Genomic DNA, 21761 nt, shown 5'->3' on the forward strand with positions numbered 1-21761 from the left:
CTGTGACAGGAAACATAACCTGCAAAAAAAGCCCAGGTAAAATTCATGAATCCCATGCCAGCATCTCTGGCGCAGGTGTTCCTGTAGAATCCTGTCCAAGCCCTCACCTGGGGAAGTGGGAATATCAGAGAAGCAAGAGAGGTTTCTGGCTTCTCAATTCTCATCACCTTTTGTGTACTGATTTCTTAAATTCATTCCCAAAGACAAAACTGTGACTATGCTGTAGTCTAAGGAAACTGCAGCACGGAGGCTGTGTCTGAAGAGAGGAGAGATGGCTTTGCCTTGCAGGGGTCTGATGAGATGCTGTTCATTACTGCCTGTAAAGTGCTTTGTCAAATCTCAGGTGAGGGTGCTTTAGGAGAGTCTGTGCTTTGACTTGGTGACAGCTGGGGGCGTCCTTCTCTGCAGTGTCTGTGAGGTGGCGTTTTTATTCTCTCTGTTCCTCTCTGGGGACAGCGGGACAAGTGGAATAGAATATTAGAAAACACTGAAAAAGGGAATGTTAAGTTTGGCCTAATTAAGAAACATCAAGTTGTTGGAATTATTAATTGCAAATTCTCTTGAGAATAATTTCATGGGAAATTGAGTTACTGCAGGCCCTGGACTGATCTGAACGGATGGCAGTGTTGTAAATGACAGCGCCAAGGTAATGCGTGTGTCTGTGTCAATCAGATCCTGGATTTCATAATTTCATAAATTAAATTCCTTCTTTTATTCAATTAGTGTGTTAAAGATGATTTGCATTGCTTATTGTACCTCTGATGGTGTGGCCTGATTAGACACAGTGTCAGCCCTGGTCACAGCACATCCAGGGAACAAAGTGCTGTGCTGCTGGGGGTGACTCTCCAACCGTGACAGGGAACAAGGAGAAATTATCACTTGGTTTATGGCACAGCTGAACATCTCATCTGGTGTGTAGCTGGTCTCACTGCAGGGGCTTGTAATCCTCTCCTTAGGTCCCTCCTGTGTGTGCCTATGGAGCGATGCAGGGAGCCACCTGTGCGTGGCTGATCCCGTCTTGGGGAGCCCTGCCACCCGCCAGGGCGTGTTCGTGCTGGTCCATCACCCTGAGGATGCACCTACTTGTTTCCAGCCTCTGCACCCATCTGGGATGAGCCAGCCTCCACTCTGAGCTGCAGGCACGCACTGTGGTTTGATTGCTTCTCGAGCCTGGATGTGACATCTCAGAGCAGAAACTGTGAGTTCCTCCCCTGCTGCTCAGCAGTGACTGTTGTGGTGCAAAAAATACACAGCAAAGGAGAAAAGGAGTCTGTTTCTTGTGTGAAGGGTCCAGACTGTCTTTCAGACCAGTGTTAAGGGCTGTCAATGCAGCTACTTACATGCTGAAAAGATTTCTGAGATCTTGGCTGTGTTGAACAGCCAGAATCTCTTGCCCTCCCCTTTTGTGATACTAAGCAACTTCAGAAAAATAGTCCTCTCCTAGGGAAGGGTCCATAAAGAGATCAAATAGGTCAAGGGGCTTGTTGCTGGTGGCTTGTATTAATGTTTTGTTTTCCCCGGAATTCTGGCTTTTTTTTTTTGCACAGCTTAGGTGCAAACTAAATTTCTTCATGTGGAAAACACAAGATGCTATGAAGAAACACCCTGAGCAAATCAGCCACAGCAGCCCGACAGATCCTGGCCAGAGGTCAGTGTTGAGCCACACTCACACACCTGGGAGATGCCAGGCAGCCCGGTCCCAGCGGAGCCTTTGCAGCCGCGGGGAAATGAGGGACACAGCCCAAGGCGTGGGGGACATCTTTATTGTGGCTGTTGGCAAAGACCGACTGTAACTCCACTCATGTGTTCTCCTGCAAGGCTTCTGCTCCCCTCGTGGAATAAGGTTTAAACCAGGTCCTAGCAACTTGCTGACTTGGAGCTGTGAAACAGTGGCCATCTGCAGATCACATGTGTCTGGTTTTGCCTGCAAATACCACTAATTTGGTGTGCAGGTCACGGGTTTGGTGGGTGCCACTGGTGGTACAGGCAATGCTCACCAGGAAGAGCCAGAGCAGTGAGGACAAAGGGCTGGTTCTGTTCAGCAGAGATATTTGAGAGGTGGGACAGCTCTCCCTGTCCTTGTGTCCACCCTACTCTGCCCTGAGGTGGTTGGGAAGAATTGCTTGTCGGGGTCAGGACGACACGGGGCAGACAGTGGTCCCCTTTCCTATGCCTGTGTGCAGACTACACTGAAAGGCTTTTTAAAGTCAATTCTTTCTAAAGAAAATGCCCTTGTCCCCAATGGCTGGATAAAGATGGTAGGTTTATGATTCTAATGGATTCTTAGAGTGTGAACCTATAACATATCTTGCAGTATATTCTCTACATCCTTCCACTTACATACCCAGAGCATGACCAAACATCTTTCCCACCTATTTCAAAAAAGAACAAGACAGGAAAAGCAACCGGTAATATATCTGACTGTATTTCAAAGTTGTTGGTTGTAAACAAACTTTGTTGAAGAAATAAAATCACATGACAAGATATCAGAGTGATACTATAAATCCATTTTGTTATTGTTGCCACACTTCACATTTTTGGAACTCGGAGTTTAGCTTATGGTGTACAAAACTTGTAAAAATTTATTGCAAGCGTGCCTTTGTGTAGAACAAAACTGGTGTCACAAAAGTAGTTCCCTGTCCCATGCAGAAACACAGTTGTGTGTCTCTTACTGTGAAGAGGTCACACACCTGCATTTCCTGAAAGACTTGGCTGTTATAAAATTGCTCTGAGAAGATTTTTAAAAAGAAAATAAAAAGGAAAAAAAAAAGTAATTTGCAGTGTATACTTTACCTCTGGAATTTATGCTTTTGACAGAAATCTTTAAAATTATAAAGAATATGGAACTTTGCAACAGAACCGCAGTTGCTGATGGTGTGAGCACAGCCCAGTGGTCTTGAAAGCACTCAGCTAGCTAGGGCCCATCTTCACTTTTGGAACTGTCACTGCATTTGATGCACACATTGAAAATAAATGAAAACAAAATGTCAAGGGGGAGACTCCTTCTCTGGAATCTCCATTGTTCCTACCGTGGTGCTTCCACAGTCGGTAGCTTCCATGCTGTGCTGACATGCAGCAGTGCTGTGACTCAAGGCTGATGACTACTGAACATGTATAGTCTAAGGAAAGGCATGGAGTGAGGCCAGGGATGTAGCTAAAGCAGGGTTTATGTTACTAAATCAGCTGAGCAGACTGGATATGTTAAACATCAGCCTCTTCTTTTAATCCAAAGGCAGCAGGAGAGAGGGGTATACATGCTGGAATGATGAGAGTTAGAAGGGATCACCTGGCTCCTCTCCCTCCATGTGTCCAACCTCTGAACTTTCCTCTGCCTTCTCAAACCCACTGTTGCCCTTGAACTCTTCCTTGTGTCAGGCCATGCTGATTAGCTTCACCTTTACAGGATCAGAGTAATCTCTGGCATAAACCTGAGTTTTGTTATCTCTAATATCACCTCCAGACCATGGGATCAAGCTATTTTTTTATTTCAGTACTGAAATGCCAGGCAAAGATTTAGCTTATATCCAGAAGAAAAAAGTAAGTCGGAAAGACCTGCAAACTGTTTTCCACCAAATGAGCAATTATATTTCTAGAGACATGCAAGTTGTTCAGCAGTCACGTTTTGCAAATGCCTTGACACAGATTATTTGAGAACAAGACCACAAAGTTACTTTGACACAAGTGGGTTGGGGTTCTGGACAGCTGAACCTAGTGTACTGTGCTTTGCTTTTCAATTTCTAGGCTTTTCGGGGGGAACTAGTGGAAATAGGTCAAAATGCTCTGAAGTCTAGAGCACGCTGTAAATACTTGAAGCGTGAAAGCATTTGCCAGAGTGTTTATTTTAGAAACACAGTTGCCAGGGCTGGGAGCAAACTGCATAGGCCTGGCATCTTCCCTTCCCTAGAAAAACTTCTGAGACCAGCTTGACTATGAAGTCTGCTTGTCCAAGGAGCTTGGATTGCAAATTGCAGTCTCGTATCTCCCCAGCTTCTTTTTACAGTCAGGTCCTGCACATCATGGTCCTACAGCACGGCATGACAGTCCTCTCCCACTGGGTTCCTCACCCAGGGCCTCCAGGCATCCAAGGTTGTTCAGGTACAGCAAATGATGCTTTCGTGGGTAAGGTTTTTGCACTACACATCACATGGACCACCTTGACACCCAATACAAGCAATTATTACTTCAAAAGAGTGATACAAAAGGGATTTACCACTTAAGGCCTTTTCGTGATACCTAACAGCTGTTCACCAAACCCATCAGAGTTAAAGGGCTTCAAAAAACAAAGCAAAACACAAAACAAATCCCCAGACCCTGTCAAAGGTCCCTGTATGACAGCAATCCAGAGTTGAGGAATCTTACAGCCACTCCCATTGGAGCAGTGGGTGTGGTGCTGCTGAAACCTCTTTGGGGTCCATCTGAATCTGCTAGGGCAGCACTAATTGGGCAAAGCAGACAGCACCTTCACAGTGATTGCAATCAGAACAGGCTTCAGAAACAATACTCTGTTTCATCTGAGATTTGCAAAATAGAAGAAAGGACCAGCAAAGCAATGCTACAAAAGTAAACTGAAGGGCCAACCCTGTGTTGTCAGCTCTTCCAGACTGACCAAGAACCTGCAGGATGCTTTGGATGTGTTCTAAATGCAAGGAATGAGGGAAGCAAAGGAAAAGTGTGGGGCAGGAAGCTTCTCCAGGGCTAGATTTCCAGAGGGACAAAGCTGTCACTCAAAAGAAGAGGAAAAGATTCTTTTTACAAAGCACAACTGTTCTCAACTGTTTCCCAACAGTGAAGTGATGATACAGGCGTGCTTCAAGTTCATGATGCATCTGGAGTAAGGTAAGTTTAGGAAGAATTGTGACAAGAATGAATATATATCAAGTAGCACTGATGACAGGCTTCCTTTTGAGCAGATGATGTGATGTGTTGGTGCAAGTATCCTAGTTAACAGCAGGCCAAATATATACCTGTTTTGAGCTTAGAGTTCCTTGCCTTTATGAAACTGTGAACAGGCCTTTGACACTTGAATGTTTTTCTCAGCCAGAGATGAGCTCATTTTACAAACAACCAATCTTACATCAATCCGAGCAGGAAGAAAGTGCCATGGCAAACTCCACAACAGAGGTGGATGGAAGACTTCATATTCCATCTAAGCCTCAGTGATTTTTCTCAACTCAGTAATTATTTGTCTGAATTTCACACTGTTTACTGGACTACTGCACACCTTCAGATTTTCCATTTATCTAAGTTCCTCTAGGCTAGTTGGGCTCCTATGTTTTATCAAATTTTCTCTTACCTTTAGTGCAACTTGGTTTTGACTCGTGCCAGCCTGTATGAAGGAACCTATGCTAAGTCCCACAGCCCTTACTTAGGGGGAAATTATATTCTTTCATTTCTAGTGTGGAAAAGTGCTTTTGAACAAGAACCAAATCACTGAAAACACCAAACATGGCCTTAATCAGCAGGAGTGCAAACTCCACAGTTTCGTCACCCTTATTATCTGCGCTGTGCCTTGGTGTCTGGTAGGAAAGGAGAAGCTTTCATAAGCTAATGATGTCTCATGAGTGCTGAGGTTGTTACAGCACTTTGCAATCCTTGCTTGGAAAGTACCAGAGATGCACAGAATTATCAGAGCAGCATAATCCCCACCTCGTCAGTGGAATCAGCTCTCACACGAGGGGACTAAGGCGTGGAAGAATGAGATACTGGAGGCTGCTTTCACTACTTCCCAGCTAAAGACAGACTTCTAAATAAATATTAGGAAAAAAATAACATCTTCAGAAAAAATGTCACAGAAATACAGCTGGAGGTAAAAAATGGGAATGCTGTTTTGAGTTGCTAAATTCAATTTTCTTTAGGAATTACCTGAAGAAAACAAAGTTGTACTTCTATATATTATGTTTCCTAGACTACTTGTAACATAGAAGGGTTGGGGATAGAGAACAGAAACGGAAAATGGAGATGAGATTTCTTTAAATTGTGCCCTATGGTTAAGTGTACAGATGGGCTGAAGTAGAGTGGCAGAATTCCTGCAAGCCCTTGAAGTATTTTTCAACTGAGACAACAGTGGAAACCACTTCCCAGTGGCTTCTAAGCTCTAGCGAGTGCTGTATTACTCACTGGGAAAGGAAATGTTTTCCAAGAATGGATCGTGGCATGACAGACATTTCCTGAAAGTACTGTGCATAGAAGGTGGTTGGTATGTCTTACTGATGGTCTTGGTTCTTTGAAACAAAGTTTGCATACCATGAACAAGTAATTACCAGTTTTCAGAAGTACATGTCTCTGAAAATTCAATTCAGCAGGAGAGAAAGGAGCTGTGCTGTGTTCCCTTCACTATTTCAGTGTCAAACTTTTTTCCTGAAAAAGTTTAGAGCCATTCCTCTGTGACCTGGTTGGCATTTTGACTGCATTTTACCTACTGCTGAGTTCTCAGATCTCTTACCCAGATTGTCTTAAGGCTACAAACAACCCAAACTATCATTTCACAAGCTATTGCACAATTAGACACACACACACTATAACGAGCATCCTTGCACTACTTTGAGACTAATGTTTTTCCCCCTTTAATTAGGGAAAAGCTTTAATGTTACAAGCAGGTGGGGAACCAAATCTAAGTAAGCCAGTTTTCAGTAAAGGAAATAATCCTACACAGGCTGAGCTGCAGTTGACAAATTTTAGCCTTCAAAAAATTATTCTCTATCTTCCTTAATTACTTTGCCCTGGTTGTAGTAACAGAAAAAGTGCAAGATGCTTTTTCAACAAGGAGAAATCTTAACTTTCCCCAACCCTATCCACTTCCAGTCAATAAAAGGAAAAGATGAGGGGGAAGAGTCAGCTGTAGATTTAGACTACACTTTGGTGGCTTTTGCTTGTTGGCTTCGAGAGCCAAAATTCAGGCATTTTGTACATATAAATATATATAAATATTTTTGCTTACTTATGGAATGTTCGTGCATGATTAGAATACCAGTTCAAAATGATGAGGGATGGTTAAGGCTAAGAAAATGAAATTCATTGCAAAGCTATAATTTTGTCTTCATTTTTCTCCTTTACAAAGGAGACTAAAGCATCTTCCCTGTAATAGTCAGCCACTGTGTAATCCCCCGTCAACACCAATTCTAGGGAAAACTACTCAGGACCAAGTCCCTGAGGCAAAAAGCTAGGACCTCATGATTTGAGCTCAAGTAATCCACATAATTAACAGCATACATTAGTGAAAAATTAAATATTCTGAGGCCTCAGGCCTACTGTCACCTAAAAAAGAAAAGGCATTTTCTGTATGGGCTGGCCTAGATCCAGGCCTTTAAGCATACGTAGTTGTGTAACAATTGGCCAAGGGCTCCAGATTATCCCAGGGGCCTACAACACAGCTGGAGAGTGGTCTGCCTACTCCTCAGAAATGCCAAGTGGCTCCAAGGTGGTCTGGGAAACCATCCCATGTCTGCTGGGGCCATGGGTATCCCTGCACATATTCCAGCATGGCATGGGAGTGCAAGGAAGCAGCTACTGCTCATTTAAGCCATCCCATCAGCAAAGCTCCAGCCAGTCTTTTCCTTACTTGTTGCAGGATCCCCACTGCAACATTTACTGCTCCAGTTTTAACTACCATATAAATTTATGGGATATAATAAGCTAGTAGCTACTCTTCCTGATCCAATATAGGCTGGCATTGTCTGAAGCAATGAGAACACTCTGTGAAATTTCCTGAAAAAAGAAAACTGTATGTTTCTATTGCTGAACATTTATTTTTCATGCTGCAGGCTAGCTGCTCTCTCCCTTTGAGTACTTACAAGACTGACAAGAACCAGCAATCAAACACACTCAATCAAGAGGGATGGTATCAGTTCTCTGCAGGGCCAAGAAATTTTGAACTCATCCTTGGGTTCCTGTGCAGATTGGCATTGCCAAGGGCTACATTAATACAAACCCACCCCCTTCTTTTGTGGTTAGGAGGCCTCAGTACACAAAGTTTTGTCCTTTCTCCCATGTTTCCTGGGTGGAGACCTTGTGGACTGAGAAGTGAAAAGGATGCTTAGGAATCCTGCTGCTGTTCACTGTGCAGCTGGCAGGCAGAGCAGGATGTGTGGGACAGGCTCCAGGCTGTAGCACAAGCAGAACCACCATGGAGTTAGCCATCCCCTTCTCTCCTTGCAACCAGGTGAGATCTGCCTCAAGGTCTACTCCAAACAGTAAGACTTTGGTGGAAACAGAAAGGTGTCACTGCAAGGATACTCCATGGGCTACTCATTCATTTACCCCTGCTGGATTCTTCCTCTGTTGTTATTTACATGGTATGCATTTGCATGTCACAGAATGATGAAATCTGAGGAGTTTCCAAATTCATGTTGGTTACCCTCTATTGCCTCTTGTCAGATAGATACACGTAACCTGGTTAGATTTACAGTGGTAAGTCAATCATTCACTCCATTCCTCTTGAATCAATTCGAGTCATTCTTTGGGAGTAAAGTAAAAATTTCAGGCTTAGGGTCCTCTAATCAACATGGTTTTCTGCCCTGTAAGTTAATGCAATTCTGTTTGTGTCCATCACTGCTAACCTTCAGAATACAGAGTTTTTGGATGATTGAGTTGTGGACTGAAATCAATAAAGTGTAGAGGGCAGGGTATTATTTCACCTCAGTATTGATTCTCTTGTTTCAGTCATACCTCTCTCTTGGCATTGTTTTCTGAAACTCTAGCGGCTTTCAGATTCCATGAGCCCCAAAACATGGCCTTGGCCACCAGCTCACGATGATGCTTGTCCTCTACAGTGTCACTCAGAACAGAAGAACTCTTTGGGCTTGCTCTGTTTTAGCAAGGTTTAAGGTTGGTTACAATTGGACTTCTTTCCTTTTGTAAGACACAATGCTACATTATTTTGCTAAACATGTAATCTGCTTAATTGCAACTACTGTGACAAGCCCTGAACTCTACCAAAAAGAATTCCTACAGAACACCCCACAGTGATAATGGGAAACACGTGGCTATTAGTGACTTTTTTTTTCTGCCAACTGTGTGCCAAACATTCTAAAGTGGACCAAAAAGGTCTTGATAGTTACCAAAGAAAAAGCAAGTAATTATTGTTCTTAAAACCTTAACAGTCCATTACATTAGCTTTTTAAGCAACATTTAAGATACAGTTGAAATCAAGAAAAAATATAGTTGATATATTCTGATTTCTCACCTGTACACTGACCGTGGCAGTTAAGATATGAGGCAGTATTACTTACTGGTTTACTCACTGTTAATACTTACAGTATTAATCACTGTTTGTGTATAAAATGTTTCATCCTGGTTAAAAAAGAAAATCAATGTAATATATTTGTCATTTTAAATTCACTAATGTATTTGGTTTCTCCTAATTTTTCTGTGTTCTAACTGGGATCAAATTGTTTTATGTTACATTAATAAAAGCAAAGGGGAAAAAAAACCACAGAAAGAAAAAATCATGACTGGTCCTCAGTTGCTGGCTGCCTGCCTGTGAAGGTCGTGTTTGTCAAGATGCCTGCTGCAGTGTTCTGTGCTGGGCTGCTCCGCCTGTCCCACCGGAGGACAGCAGCGACGCCTCGTGGGATGGCAGCCGTGCTCAGCCACAGCCCACGGTGCAGCCTCATGGTGCTCGTCCCAGAATTGAGTAGCTCCAAGGAAGGTGGAGAGTTTCCTGTAATACCCATCTAGGACTGCTGAGCCGTGCCAGCTTCTGACAAGCTCTTGGCCCAAGAGGAACTTTACAAGATGACCCTGTTCAACAAATAGCACTAAGATGACGGCTAATTTATGTCTGTTTTGGGTGTACAGATTCCCACAGGGCATTCACGTATGCAATTTTGGGTCAGCTTTTCCAGTGGCACTTTCTGCACTATATGTTTACATCCAGCTGATACTAGGAACAAAGTTTGCACCTCTCTAGTGGCATCACTTGGCATTTTTGGATGACAGCACTGGTGGTGTCACACGTTCCTTGCTTTGTCGCTCCAGGTGTAGTATCTTCTGCTTTCCCTCCAGCCCCTGCCTATGCCACCAAGAGCAAAGCATCAATGGGAGGGTGAGGTGTCCTCCAAGCCCAGGAGCTCCTTTACAAGTCTTTCACCAAACTGTGCGCGGCTGTACCTTGTCACGTGGTAGGCCTCTGACATTTTGTAGAGGATGTAGGCATTATTTATAGCGATGCTTATGGCAAACCAGAACACTTGTTGCCAGGTCTTGTTTGGTTTGTGAGAAATGAAATACCTAAAAAGCCAAGAAAGGAGAGAAAAACATTGTTCAGCCAAACAATTGCAGCTGGAATGCAAGAAATCACCCCACACAAAGACCCTGCAGTCCCAAAGGAGAAGCAGACATAGGACTGGATGCCTGGTTCAAGTATTATTTTAAGAAATTTTGTACAATGTGTTTGACAGTCATTTACAGCTGATTTGCACATTTCTGGTAGTGTGTAAAAGAACAGACCTCCTGTCTCTCAGATGCAAACTTCAGCAACACTCTCACCTCCGTATCACTCCATGTAAATAAGAGTACTGATAAAGATTCCTCGAGCTCACCCATGACAAATATCCTTGTGATGGGAGATGTAGGTCTGAATCCCTTCAATTTGCCACTAAAAAAAAGCCTCAGTCACATTACATTACAGTTTTGGGAAGCTTGCTGATGCTTCTCCTCATGTTTATTGTGAGCAAAGATGATTGCTGCTGCTGTCAACAGTAGGTGGGAGGATGTGGGGGTAGAGCCATAGCATACACTGCTGGTAGGTGGAGCACAAGGCAGAACTAGAAAGGACTGACATCTTTGTATTTAGGTTCTGACTAATTCTAGGACTGCCAGAATATTCTCTCTTCAGTCATAAGATTTCCCATTTTCCTACTTTCCTACTTTCATTTTTTTAGCAACCATTTAAAACTACTACCTCAGCTCTTTTCTGCATTGATTTCCTCTGATCAGATCCCAATATCGTTCTCCAGCGACCACCTCCTCCTCTTTCGTATGTTCTACTGAATTCTTGCAGCCTTGCCCAGAATCGGCTTGAAAAACCTGTGCTGCTTTTTCTCTCTTCTCAATTTTTAGTTCTTGAAATCTTCTGCACCTCATTGCTATTCCCATAGCCAAGCTTCACCGCTGCTATTCTTACTCACTTCTGTTCCTCCCTGCTACATTAAGAGCTAACACTGAGGACACCAACTGGAATTCAGGAGCTAGAAGTTCTGCATTCTGCTCTCTCAGATCATGTAGATCAGCTTTACATGCACAACTGAAAGTCTTCTTTCTTCTGGCTCCAGGTGATGCAAATATCACCAGGATGGATTATCAACTAAACACCATCTACTGCTACAGGTGAAGAGCTGAGCCAGCCTGAGAGACTTGTGGGGATGGTAGACCCTTGTTGAATTCTCTATCAGTCTGCTGGCTCATCCTCCCATCACTTCTTAAAAGTAATTTATGAGATGCAAAGGACCTGTGTCTCAACATTTCTTTTTTTTTGACTGCTGGATGGGTAGATAGAGCCAAACCAATACCAGCAATGCAGTTCCTGCTTTGTGCAGAGCCAGCATCTGATCTTTGACTTAAACAGAAGTTTTGACAGAGACTCAGTGAAAGCAGCATTGGGCCCTCAGATGGAGCTCAACATGAAGAACTCAAACATTGCAGCAACAGAGAAGGTGTGAAAGAAGTACACACACACATGCACATCTTCTCACTTACTTGCTGTATTTATCATCATATTTGCAGATATAGCTAAGGTGAGCAGCAAAGGCTTCAACTGCCAGTGGGCATGGAATTTCTCCGCTTTTTCTCTTAATTATAACTCCTGCATCAATTAGAAACACAACAGTTTTAAATTGACATCATAAGTCTAGCAATTGAAAAATATGTTTTCTATATATGGCTTATGAAATAAACATTATTGACAACGTTTCCCCTAAAGCTGGAAACTTCTCTGTAACAGAGATGCTAATTTGATTTCTTTTCCCACAGGTAGTACATTGAACAAGTGGAAGGGGAAGAAGAGGGATAATTTTTCAGTTGAAAATGAAAAGACATCTTTGCCATACATTCAAAAAAAAGCACACATTGCTGTAGTCCCACAGTAGCCGCCTACAGACAGTATTAGTCTCTCCTCTTTGGATCACAAGAAGTTGTGGTCACCTCTAGAGCAGTGACTTGCTGTTATATGCTTTGAATTCTGGAGGTTCCAAATTAGTCCCTTGACATTAAATCCTTTGCTTATCTCCACCCATGGAGGCCAAGAGCAATATTACCTTCTCTTCACTGGAGGCTGACTGACACTGAGAAGAAAATACAGTAAGGAGGAGCCAAATGTCTGAACTCAGTGAAGACAGAAATGATGCTGGTTGGTGACTGCGGTCTCTTTGAAATGAAAAGCAGCCTGGTTCCTGCTGTGGGGAGCCAGAGCTCAGAAGTACTCTTAGGTTGCTCACTGGAGCTTAGTATACATTTCTCTGCCTGCAAGTGCTGCTTCCTGTCCTGCTTGGTCATCTGGCTTGGTAACTCAGCTCATCATGGGGGATGGCCACCCTGCCTACTGCAGAAATCTGTGGTAAGGCAACAGGCATCATGCTGCAGCCACCTACCAACCACTCTTTGCACAGACAAAGATGTGGTGCTAGAGCAGGTAACTCCAAAACCAGGCCCCATTCCCTCATGTGGTCTATCTTTGACCTGGCTTTATCCAACACTACAGCAGTATTTGTAAGTCAAATGATCTCCTAAGAAACTCCCCTAGCTCTTTTCTCATTTATTGCTCCTATCCTTCTTCCCCCTTCCTGGGGAAAGCTCCATGTAGGAAGGAAGGGTGAGTAAAACAAACTTATAGCATAGGAGTCTGTTCCCTAACTTTTGACCTTTTACTCCCACAGGTTTCAATCGCCGGCTCTCCAGGGTATGGACCATCACTTACTCCACGGCTGTGGCACCCTGACTAGTGTAGTGCCCTTCTCTCTGGTACAGCACTATTTCCTCCACGTCTAGAGAAGCACAGGCTTGTTTGCATCCTTTCTCAGTACAATTCTGGGCTTTCTCATTTCTCAAGCTTTCAAGAGAACTTTCTTCGCCTTCCTTCTGCCAACTCTTTTACAATCAGCCCTAAAATGCTACTCACGTTTTGATTACAGACTTCACCATTTCATTCCTCCAGCTGGAAGTCTCATTCCATCCATTATCTCTGTCAAGCCCCCTGTGCTGTCCTAGCTGGCAGGCTCTATTTTGAAGCAAGTATGCAACACATACTAAATGTCATGTTACAGCTGAGCCATGCAGAAATTTATTTGGGGTGTTTAAAGTCTGATTTTTCCAGAGTCCAAAATTATATCACCTCTGAATTGTCCAATACACTCTCCTTTCATCTCTGCCTCCTCAAGCTTGGTGTAAATGTAGCCCAAGGAGGGGGGGGGGGGAAACCAATTGAACAAATGAATTCTTCATTACATTCATGTAATTATTATAGTGTGATTTTGATTCTTTTAATGAGTCCTACAAATATCTGGCCAGCATGAGGTAAAAAGGACTGATACACCACCAGCCTGCTGCATTAGTGCTGCAAAATCACTTGCCATCTCATCAGGGCAGGCCAGGGAAGGGCTATGTTCCTGGTACAAGCGTTATACAAAAAAAAAAATCCCCTTTCTCCTCCTCCTCTCTTCTCTTTCTTCCCCTTCTCTTCCTTTGGAGGATTTGTATGTCCTTTGCAATTTGCTTTGTATTCATAATCTTTAAAAGAATGCATTGAGGTGGCAGAACCATATACTCCCTATCACTTTCTATTATATTCCCCATAACATTCCCCTGTTTTGAGAATATAAATAGCTTTATAGACATATTATTTTTAGCCTTTCCAAGCTTGTTTCGTAGCCATAACCCACCTTCCCCGGAAAGACAACTGCCAGAGCTGGGTCATTCCTAGCTGCAGGTCTCTGTGGCATGTGGTCCCGAGCCAGCTGACTCATCGGTACATCCGATGAGCCACTTCCCCTCCTGGTCCTCCCCCAGCACTGCTGTGTTCCCATCCCTGGCAGCACTCCAGGGAACACACCACCTGCACTGCAGCCACAGCTTGCCTTTGCTTCCATGTTGGAAAGCGTGCTGACTGTTAGCCTCCATCCTGTCACCACAGAAAGGCATCAGCTTTTGGGTTTGGGGTTCTTTTAAACCTTTTTCCTTTTTAATTTAAATTTTTAAGCTGTATGCTCATCGAGCAAAGCTTGGGAAATACTACCTCAAATGAAACAAGCCAAAAGACAAAGGTTTACATGTTTGTTTCCTCAAAACACTTATTCTAAACCTATCAAGAATCATGCTTTTTTAAAAATGGGAGTCTCACTAATACAAGCACTTGCATCCATCTTGGCAAACCCTGAGATTTCATAACAATATAAAAGAAGGGGCATTGCATGATCCAAGTGCTATATGGCTTTTTATCAGGACTTTGATTTCTTACAGTTCTTTGTCAGAATTGCCAATATTCAGCATTGTGCAAGGTCTGATGATTGAGGTCTTACCATCGGGGTCCTCTGGCCCCATCCCCAATCTCACCATACTTGGACACAACCTCCTCGCTGTAGTCTCAAAAAGGACACATGGAAATGGTAAGTTGAAACCCTAAGCTTACCCATCCTGAAACATGCTTTTTAACATTATGCTTCTTTCCCCAGACTTTCCAATTTTGGGCCAATCTCACAAGCTTTTTCAGGAAACTAGACTGTCACCCGTCACCCATCACTGCAGCTTCTCCTGGAGTAAGAACCACACAGGGACTCTTACAACTGCTCCATACAATTATGATGGTTCCACAACGCCTTCCACCTTCTCACAAGTCACTTATGAGATGCTAACATGCCATTTGCAGCTCTTTATTCCTTGCATATGTGGCCCAAGGTTTGTTTTCTACTCTTAGTTATTGACTGTTTAGCTTCTACGTAGAGCTAGTGAAGAGCACCTGTGAAAGTTCTTCTCAGAAAGAAGCTACTTCTTAAAAAGATCTTGGGTTCAATAGCTTTTTGCTGAAGATGTTATTCTGGTCTTCCTACTGTGCAGCAAGTGAGGTTGCTGCCTGCTCCATCCTGCTACATATGAAAGGTAGTAAAGACTGCGGTTATTTCTGGAACACAATAATGGAGATGCTGGGGAAGTGGGCATCAGATCTAGAGTGAAAAAAACAAAATGCAGCCTTGTCCCACAGATGGGGAGATTTGGGCCAGCACATAGATGACCTGCTTTAGAATAAGGTAACTTTTTATTCTATGGGTGTCCCAATCTCTTTTGAATTCTCAGTTCCTCTGTAATACAAGCACAAGGAAAAATTAAAGCTTAAGGGCAATTAAAAATCCAACTGGATTTTGTTCCAGGCAGAAACTACATACTTGATAGATAAGTAAGCAGGACACTTTTACAAGACTAAAGAAATGAGACCCATCCTTGAATATCTGAGATGATGCATTATGACATGCTGGTTTAAAACATCCATAATGAATAACCTGCTACATCTAAGAACAGTATTCACAGATCTGCTCTGACAAGTGTATTGCCCTCCTGGTGCCTCTGGCCTGGGATTTGCACTCCAAGTACAGGCAAGATTTCCCTTCTTGACTTTCCTTTAAATTGCAATAAATAGCTAATGATTAGCTATGTCCACCTCTTTTCTCATCCTAAGTGTTCTTCTGACCATCTCTTACCTTACGTTTTTACTGTTTTCTCTTTGTGGCCTCCTCCAGCCCGTACACATTTACACTCAGCCAAGTGCAAACACACACTGTGCATCACCAGACAATCCCACTGGCAGCAGTCTCTGTTCAACTATCCCGCGTGGGTTTTAACTCCCTTTGTCCCTACCTCCTCTCCCATCTAACATGTGCTCAGCAGATCTGTGCTCCAGGCCTGCCTCAAGGAACATTTCTTGAGGTTTCTCCTCTTCCTCCTCTATATTTACATGCCTTAGAGGAGACTGGTGGTCCAGCTTCTCTCAAGTTGGTTTGAACTATCTTTGCTGCACTGACTTTACAAGTGCCAAATCAGAGGCAAGCAATCTGGTCTCTTGCCTTCTCACCAAGCTTCCATCTGTTCCCAGGTCCCTGCTAGAGACTCTTTGCCCAGCATCACTCTTTAGGAAGCCAGTCTCTGTTTTCTGCTGTGATTCACAGTGAACTATGTCAACTGTCCCAGCCAGCATTTGGTGAGCAACGAGCTGGGAAAGTCTTGTCCATCACACACAGAAGTCATAATCAGTGGACGTTAAACTACCTCACACACACCATCTACAATCCCATCTATGCCAAAACAGACCCAAGGTCAATCACAAGCACAACAGCTCACAACTCCATGTGCTGCTTTTAAAGGAGGCTGCCAGCACAGTCTGCTTTTGCTCCTCTTTTTAACAGGGCAGTTAACACTGATGTTTACAAACAGAGTAGTTTTCTAATATTTATGAATTATAACCATATTCTCTATGCTAGTCTAAAGGAAACAAGTAGTAGTTTGTAGTGATAACTCTTGTCCAGTTAGTGCTGCCAAATAATCTAAATCCACCAACAACCACAAGGAAAATAGCACAAGTCCTGATGGTGAAAGCCCCTCATGGGGAACTACACTGCTCCAGAGACTGGCTTCAGCAGGGTCTCCAAAGTGTCATACTTCCTTCACATATGTATTTTCAGCATTTGTGCTCAGACATCAATCCATCTGAATCACCAAGTCCTCACTCTGCTGGGATGCCCAGCACAATTCCTCAGGATCAGCCATGCTTTGCTAAGGCAATGAGCCTTCTGGCAAGGCACTGAACACACTAAGTCAGCTTTCTCAGTTTACCATACAGTAATTCTAAGCCTTAAATTTGCTTCTGTAATCCGCACACACATGTGAGAGTAGCTTGGGATTCAGAAAATGAGTGTAGAAGTTGCCTTTGAATTGATGGCATTATATTTAAATGTTTCTTTTATTTTCATTTTTCTCTGGCAGTTATACATAAATCTGAATAATAAAAATTGTAAGAAACTGAAAAAAAACATTCTCACAAAAAAACTAATTTCAAGAAGTTAGTTAGTCATATTGCATTTTATAGAAGTTTCCAAAGGTTCTTCAAACCACCTGGATACCTTCAAAAAAGAAAATATTTCAGTAACAAGAAGCTCTCTGTAATTATTTGAACTATCCAGATTATCTGTTTTGCTTTCTTCTCATCGACTGGTAAAAATCAATTTAACATACAACAGGAAACCTTAATCATATTTACTTCTGGCAAAAAGATACTTGTTTGTGACTAAGTTTTTACTAGGTAAGAAAAATTAATTGTAGGATCTGCTTGGAGTTCAAAGTACATTATTATTAATTTTTCTGTAGCCGCAATCCTACAAGATGCTTTGCAAATGGGGCTAATATTGTCTTCTACAATAATTATCTTCCCTTCTCTGACCATCAGCAAAGATATAATCTTTATACCTGAAAGGATAGTGCCTCTACCAGCTCAGGCAAGGAGGCTGCATTAGCAGTAGGCTTTTAACCTTTGTATGGGAAAAAAGAATAGCTGTACGAAGACACAAAAGGGAAGTAATCACTACAGCTACTGTTTATCTAGTATGTATGATCAGTTACAATCAAGCTCTTTGTTCAGGCTTAATATCAATCTCAGTGACTCATTTTGGCTTGTGACATAAAGCATGTGCACTTTGGAGATGAGAACTAGGAATATTGCTTACCTTGTTGAACTGGAGAATAGGCGTTGGTCAGAAAACGAAAGTGCCCTTTATTGTACCAGCAGATCAATGACATGTTTCCCTTCATTCTTATTCTGTACTGTCCTCTGGACTGTGGAGTTTCAGAATTGTTCAGCATGGATGGAGGTAGGCCTGTGCAGTCACTCTTCCTGGTGCTCAGCAACCCACAGCAGTAAATCTCTGCAAGTGAACAAACATCCCCTATCAGCAAGCCATTGCATGGACCCAGACAGCAAAACCAGCAGAGCAAGCCTGAATGACCTCTGAAAGAACTTGCCCTACAACCTTCTAGTCCAACAGATATGGCAGCCAACTGGTTTTATTTTGTAATACCAAAGATTTGTGTCCTACATGAATGTCTCTGGAAACAGACAAGTGCAGAAAGTCTGCTCTCTTGTTGAAATATACTGACGCCTCCTGCACCATCATGATGAAAAAACAGGAAAAATAATCCTGGGTATTTTCCAAGCTATAACACCTACGATCTGTGTTTAACATTACAACATGTTTAAAATTGGTCTCAAAAACCTCCCAGTGGTGATATGCATAATGGGACAAATCAGAATTTATGATCCAAGAGAGTCTTTGATGTTTAACTAAAAGAATAAATTGTGGAGGGAATAGGGAGGTAGGGAAAGCTATAGCATCTCTGATGTTAACCAAAATAAATTCTCCTACATGACTCCTATGATGCTTTTAGACACATTAGTTTAATCTACTGTTTCACTGTGCTGCCACATTCTTCATTTTTAGCTCAATATTCCTTGCACATGCATCATCTGCTAAGGAAATGCTGCTTAAGCAACTAAAAACCACTGAAACCACTGGTTGATTTAAAAAATGCGTATGCCAGAAGGATGGAGAAGATAGAAATACAAGTTCACTGAAAACTGATTTTAGGGCAAGGAGAAAAACCACACAGTGCCCTACCTGAGCGAGCACTGATCTTGTCCTGCACAGACACCAGAGGCTCTGCAGGAGACAGTCTGCTGCTCAGAGCCTCTTGGCCTTTTCATATGTGAAAGAGGCAATGAATAAAATCTAACACCACAAAACGCATCTCAATACAGCCAGGTGGGCACAAACAAGGTTTGGAAACAACACTAATAACAATGCTTGAATTTTTCATGAGGCTGTGAAATAGCAGCAGCCTGTTTCTGTTAGTCCAAGAGAAGCAGATCTTCTCAATCCAATTTTTCTGTGACTCAAAGAAATCTTGGATGGAAAATTCCATGGTCTCCCTTAGTTTTGTGTTAACCCATCTGAGTGGAAAAAACCAGTGGGCATGGAAGCAGCTGACATCTGTGCACATCTTGTGGGGGTTTAAAGCTCATCTGTCAGCTAACTCTGCTTGATCAAATTTTTCATCGTGCTGAATTTTGCATGATATCCTTACAGTGAAAATGCAAAGTCAGAATGCAGGGTCTGGCCTCCCCTAAACATGTTACCTCTGTTCTTGGATTTCCGTTTAAGTGGCTCTTCTGTCTCTGTCTTTCTGGAAGCACCTAAGCTCTTGAGTGCAGGTGCAGCCTTTGTCCTTGGTTCATATAGTGACTGGCATGCTGAGCATCCCCTCAACAGCTCACAGACACTACAGGAATACTAATAAATTAATTTCATATACTCATGCATTGGTCCAGTTGCTGTGGGCAGATCTACAAGGAGCTACGGCTCTTCCATCAGAAATTTCAGCCACTGATGGGAGAAGAAGGGTCAACCAACACAGTAATGGGAAAACTTCATTCTCAAGGGGGAAACCTGTACTCCACTGGTTATTTCTAATGAATTAATCAGTCCCTGGAAATCCATAAGTTCCTTCCACAAAAGACAATGAGAAAAGCCTGATGGTAACAGGCTTACAATCACTATAGAGGGAACTGCACCTCCAGTGGAAAGCTGATTTTTTATTTTTTCTTTTTAAAAATTTCTTCTGTTGCTAAGAGGTACCCAAACTGTGTAGGTCATGTAGCTGAAAACTTTGCCATTAACATAGCAAACTTTCATAAAGCTTTCTTCTAGCGAATATTAAGATCTTCCTGCTTTGATAACAAGCAAACCTGTGAAGATTTTTCTTAGCCACCCAGAGTTTATTATTCATTGAAATGTGATACATTTTCCAGGAGGCTGCAATGGAATAAAACCAAGCTAATAACTACATTGTTGTGCTAGAGCTTCAAAACAGCAACAGCCATCTCTGAGATCCCATAATAATTAGTTGTAGCCTTTCCTTTTATTGTAGCAATAAGCCTGCAGAAAGCTTCCAGCAGATGTTCCACTCCTCATGCAGAATAATGGGAACCATTTTCTCTCTAAGGAACACAACATGTTGCCTTCCTGCTGTACAGCCTAGAAAAGTGCAGCACTTCTGCAGATTTACTAGCATCTCTCATCATGGATGACACCCTTAATCTACTGTAGAGGTTTTTAAAACCACCCAGTTACTATAGCAATAGAAGCAATAAAAATTACACCCATCTGGCTCAATGAAGTTTTTGTGTGTAATTAAATCAGAATCACAACAGGTGTTTGCTACACACACAGGAGTCAGTGGAAACAGCTTGTTCACTGGTCTTCTTAAACTGTAGGTGCAATATAAACGAATACACCTAAGGTAGTTTAGGAAAGAAGAGGAAATGTAGTGTAGTCACCCAAAACTCATTCCCAGAGTCTCCAGCCTCCAGATAGCTTGTGCTGAAGCCTGTTTCACCACATCTTCGCTAGCACAGTTTGCAAAGGCCATCAGGCTCGAGCTAATTCAGGCAAAAATACACATTCTGCAATCACGTATTCTGCATGAAACACTGGGTCAAGTCAGAGCCAGGAAACGGGGCGGGGGAGGGGGCGAGGCGGCTGTTGTGGGGAGAAGTGAGCTTGCTTTGGTCATTGTGCTGGAATTGCAGGATCCTGCAAACCTTGTGGGAATGCCATGGTCAACCAGGCTGGCAGCTCTTGCAGCTTTGCCAACACCAGCCCCTCTGCAGAGCAGAGCCAGCTGCTCCTGCTGGTTCACAACATGCAGAAGGGACTTTCAGGGATCATGTTTAAGGCAAGCATGGAACACAGGGCTTTAGGAGGTTTTGTCCTCTATAAAGGACAATACTAATGCTTAGAGAGGGAAAAAGGGATGTGCACTATGAATGAATGTCACAGCAAATAGCAGTGATAGCTGTCTGCTCACAGAACAGAGAATCTGGGGCATTTCAGTGCAGGTTTCCAGTTCTATTCAGAGGCCAGAGAAAGAAACTCTTTATATGTCCTCTGAAAAATAAAAAAGAGATCTATTCAGGGTTTTGATTTTGAAAAAGATCAAAGTGTTCTATCTTATTTTCTGAAGTTTTCTCAGTTCTTGGTATCCTCATATAAGCCTTAGAATTATGTTCACCGACATCCCTTTGTATTACAAGGCACATCATTGTCTGCTGTGGTACAGTGAAGGTGCTACACCACAGGCTCCCAATAAAGAGCATTGTGTTTTTAACAATAATGCATGTGTGGGCTAGGGTGAGGAAAAGTGAATGATAGTTAAGATTCCACAAAATTTTTTATAGGATCACAGGATTCTATTGATTAAAGCCTAGTTCAGGCTGAAAAACAACTCAGGCGGTCTCTAGTCCCATCCCCTGTCAGAGCAGGGTCAGCTCTGAGGCCAGACAGTGCTGCTCAGGGCTTTAGGCCATCTGGGCTTGAAAACTTCCAAGGACAGAGACTGCACCACCTGTCTGGGCATCCTCCTTCACTGCCCTCAGGAAAAATCCTGCATCTAGTCTGAACATCTTTTGTTTCAGCCTACATCTGTTGGTTTTTGTCCTTCCACAATGCACCACTGTAAAGAGCCAGCTCCATTCTCATGACAGGGTAGAGTAAGGCTGCTGTTGCATGCCCCCATAGCCTCTTCTCAACCTGAACAAGAACAGTTCCCTCCCCATGGCAGACTATATTTGTATACAGAGTATTCTTGTACTGAGGGCCTGTTGTCTAAAATTGGAGGAGGCTGTAATCACCTCCCTTGATCTACAGGCTACACTCCTGTTGACACAGCCCAGGACA

At 42.8% G+C, this 21761-nt stretch overlaps 1 protein-coding gene across 1 annotated transcript in view; it reads right to left on the minus strand.

The window, feature by feature from the left end:
* Positions 1-7754: 7754 nt before the first annotated feature.
* Positions 7755-21761, minus strand: part of PGBD5 (piggyBac transposable element derived 5) — a 67052-nt gene continuing 53045 nt past the window's right edge. Inside the window, exons 5-7 of the mRNA XM_032102332.1 lie at positions 17697-17894; positions 11695-11800; positions 7755-10227 (exon numbers count right to left, since the gene is read on the minus strand). Of these exons, the coding sequence (XP_031958223.1) occupies positions 10032-10227; positions 11695-11800; positions 17697-17894 (500 nt within the window). The 3' untranslated portion in view covers positions 7755-10031. The remainder of the gene's footprint in view (positions 10228-11694; positions 11801-17696; positions 17895-21761) is intronic.

The sequence above is a fragment of the Corvus moneduloides genome, chromosome 3 (genome assembly GCF_009650955.1).
Source record: "Corvus moneduloides isolate bCorMon1 chromosome 3, bCorMon1.pri, whole genome shotgun sequence".
In the NCBI taxonomy this organism is placed as follows: Eukaryota; Metazoa; Chordata; class Aves; order Passeriformes; family Corvidae; genus Corvus; species Corvus moneduloides.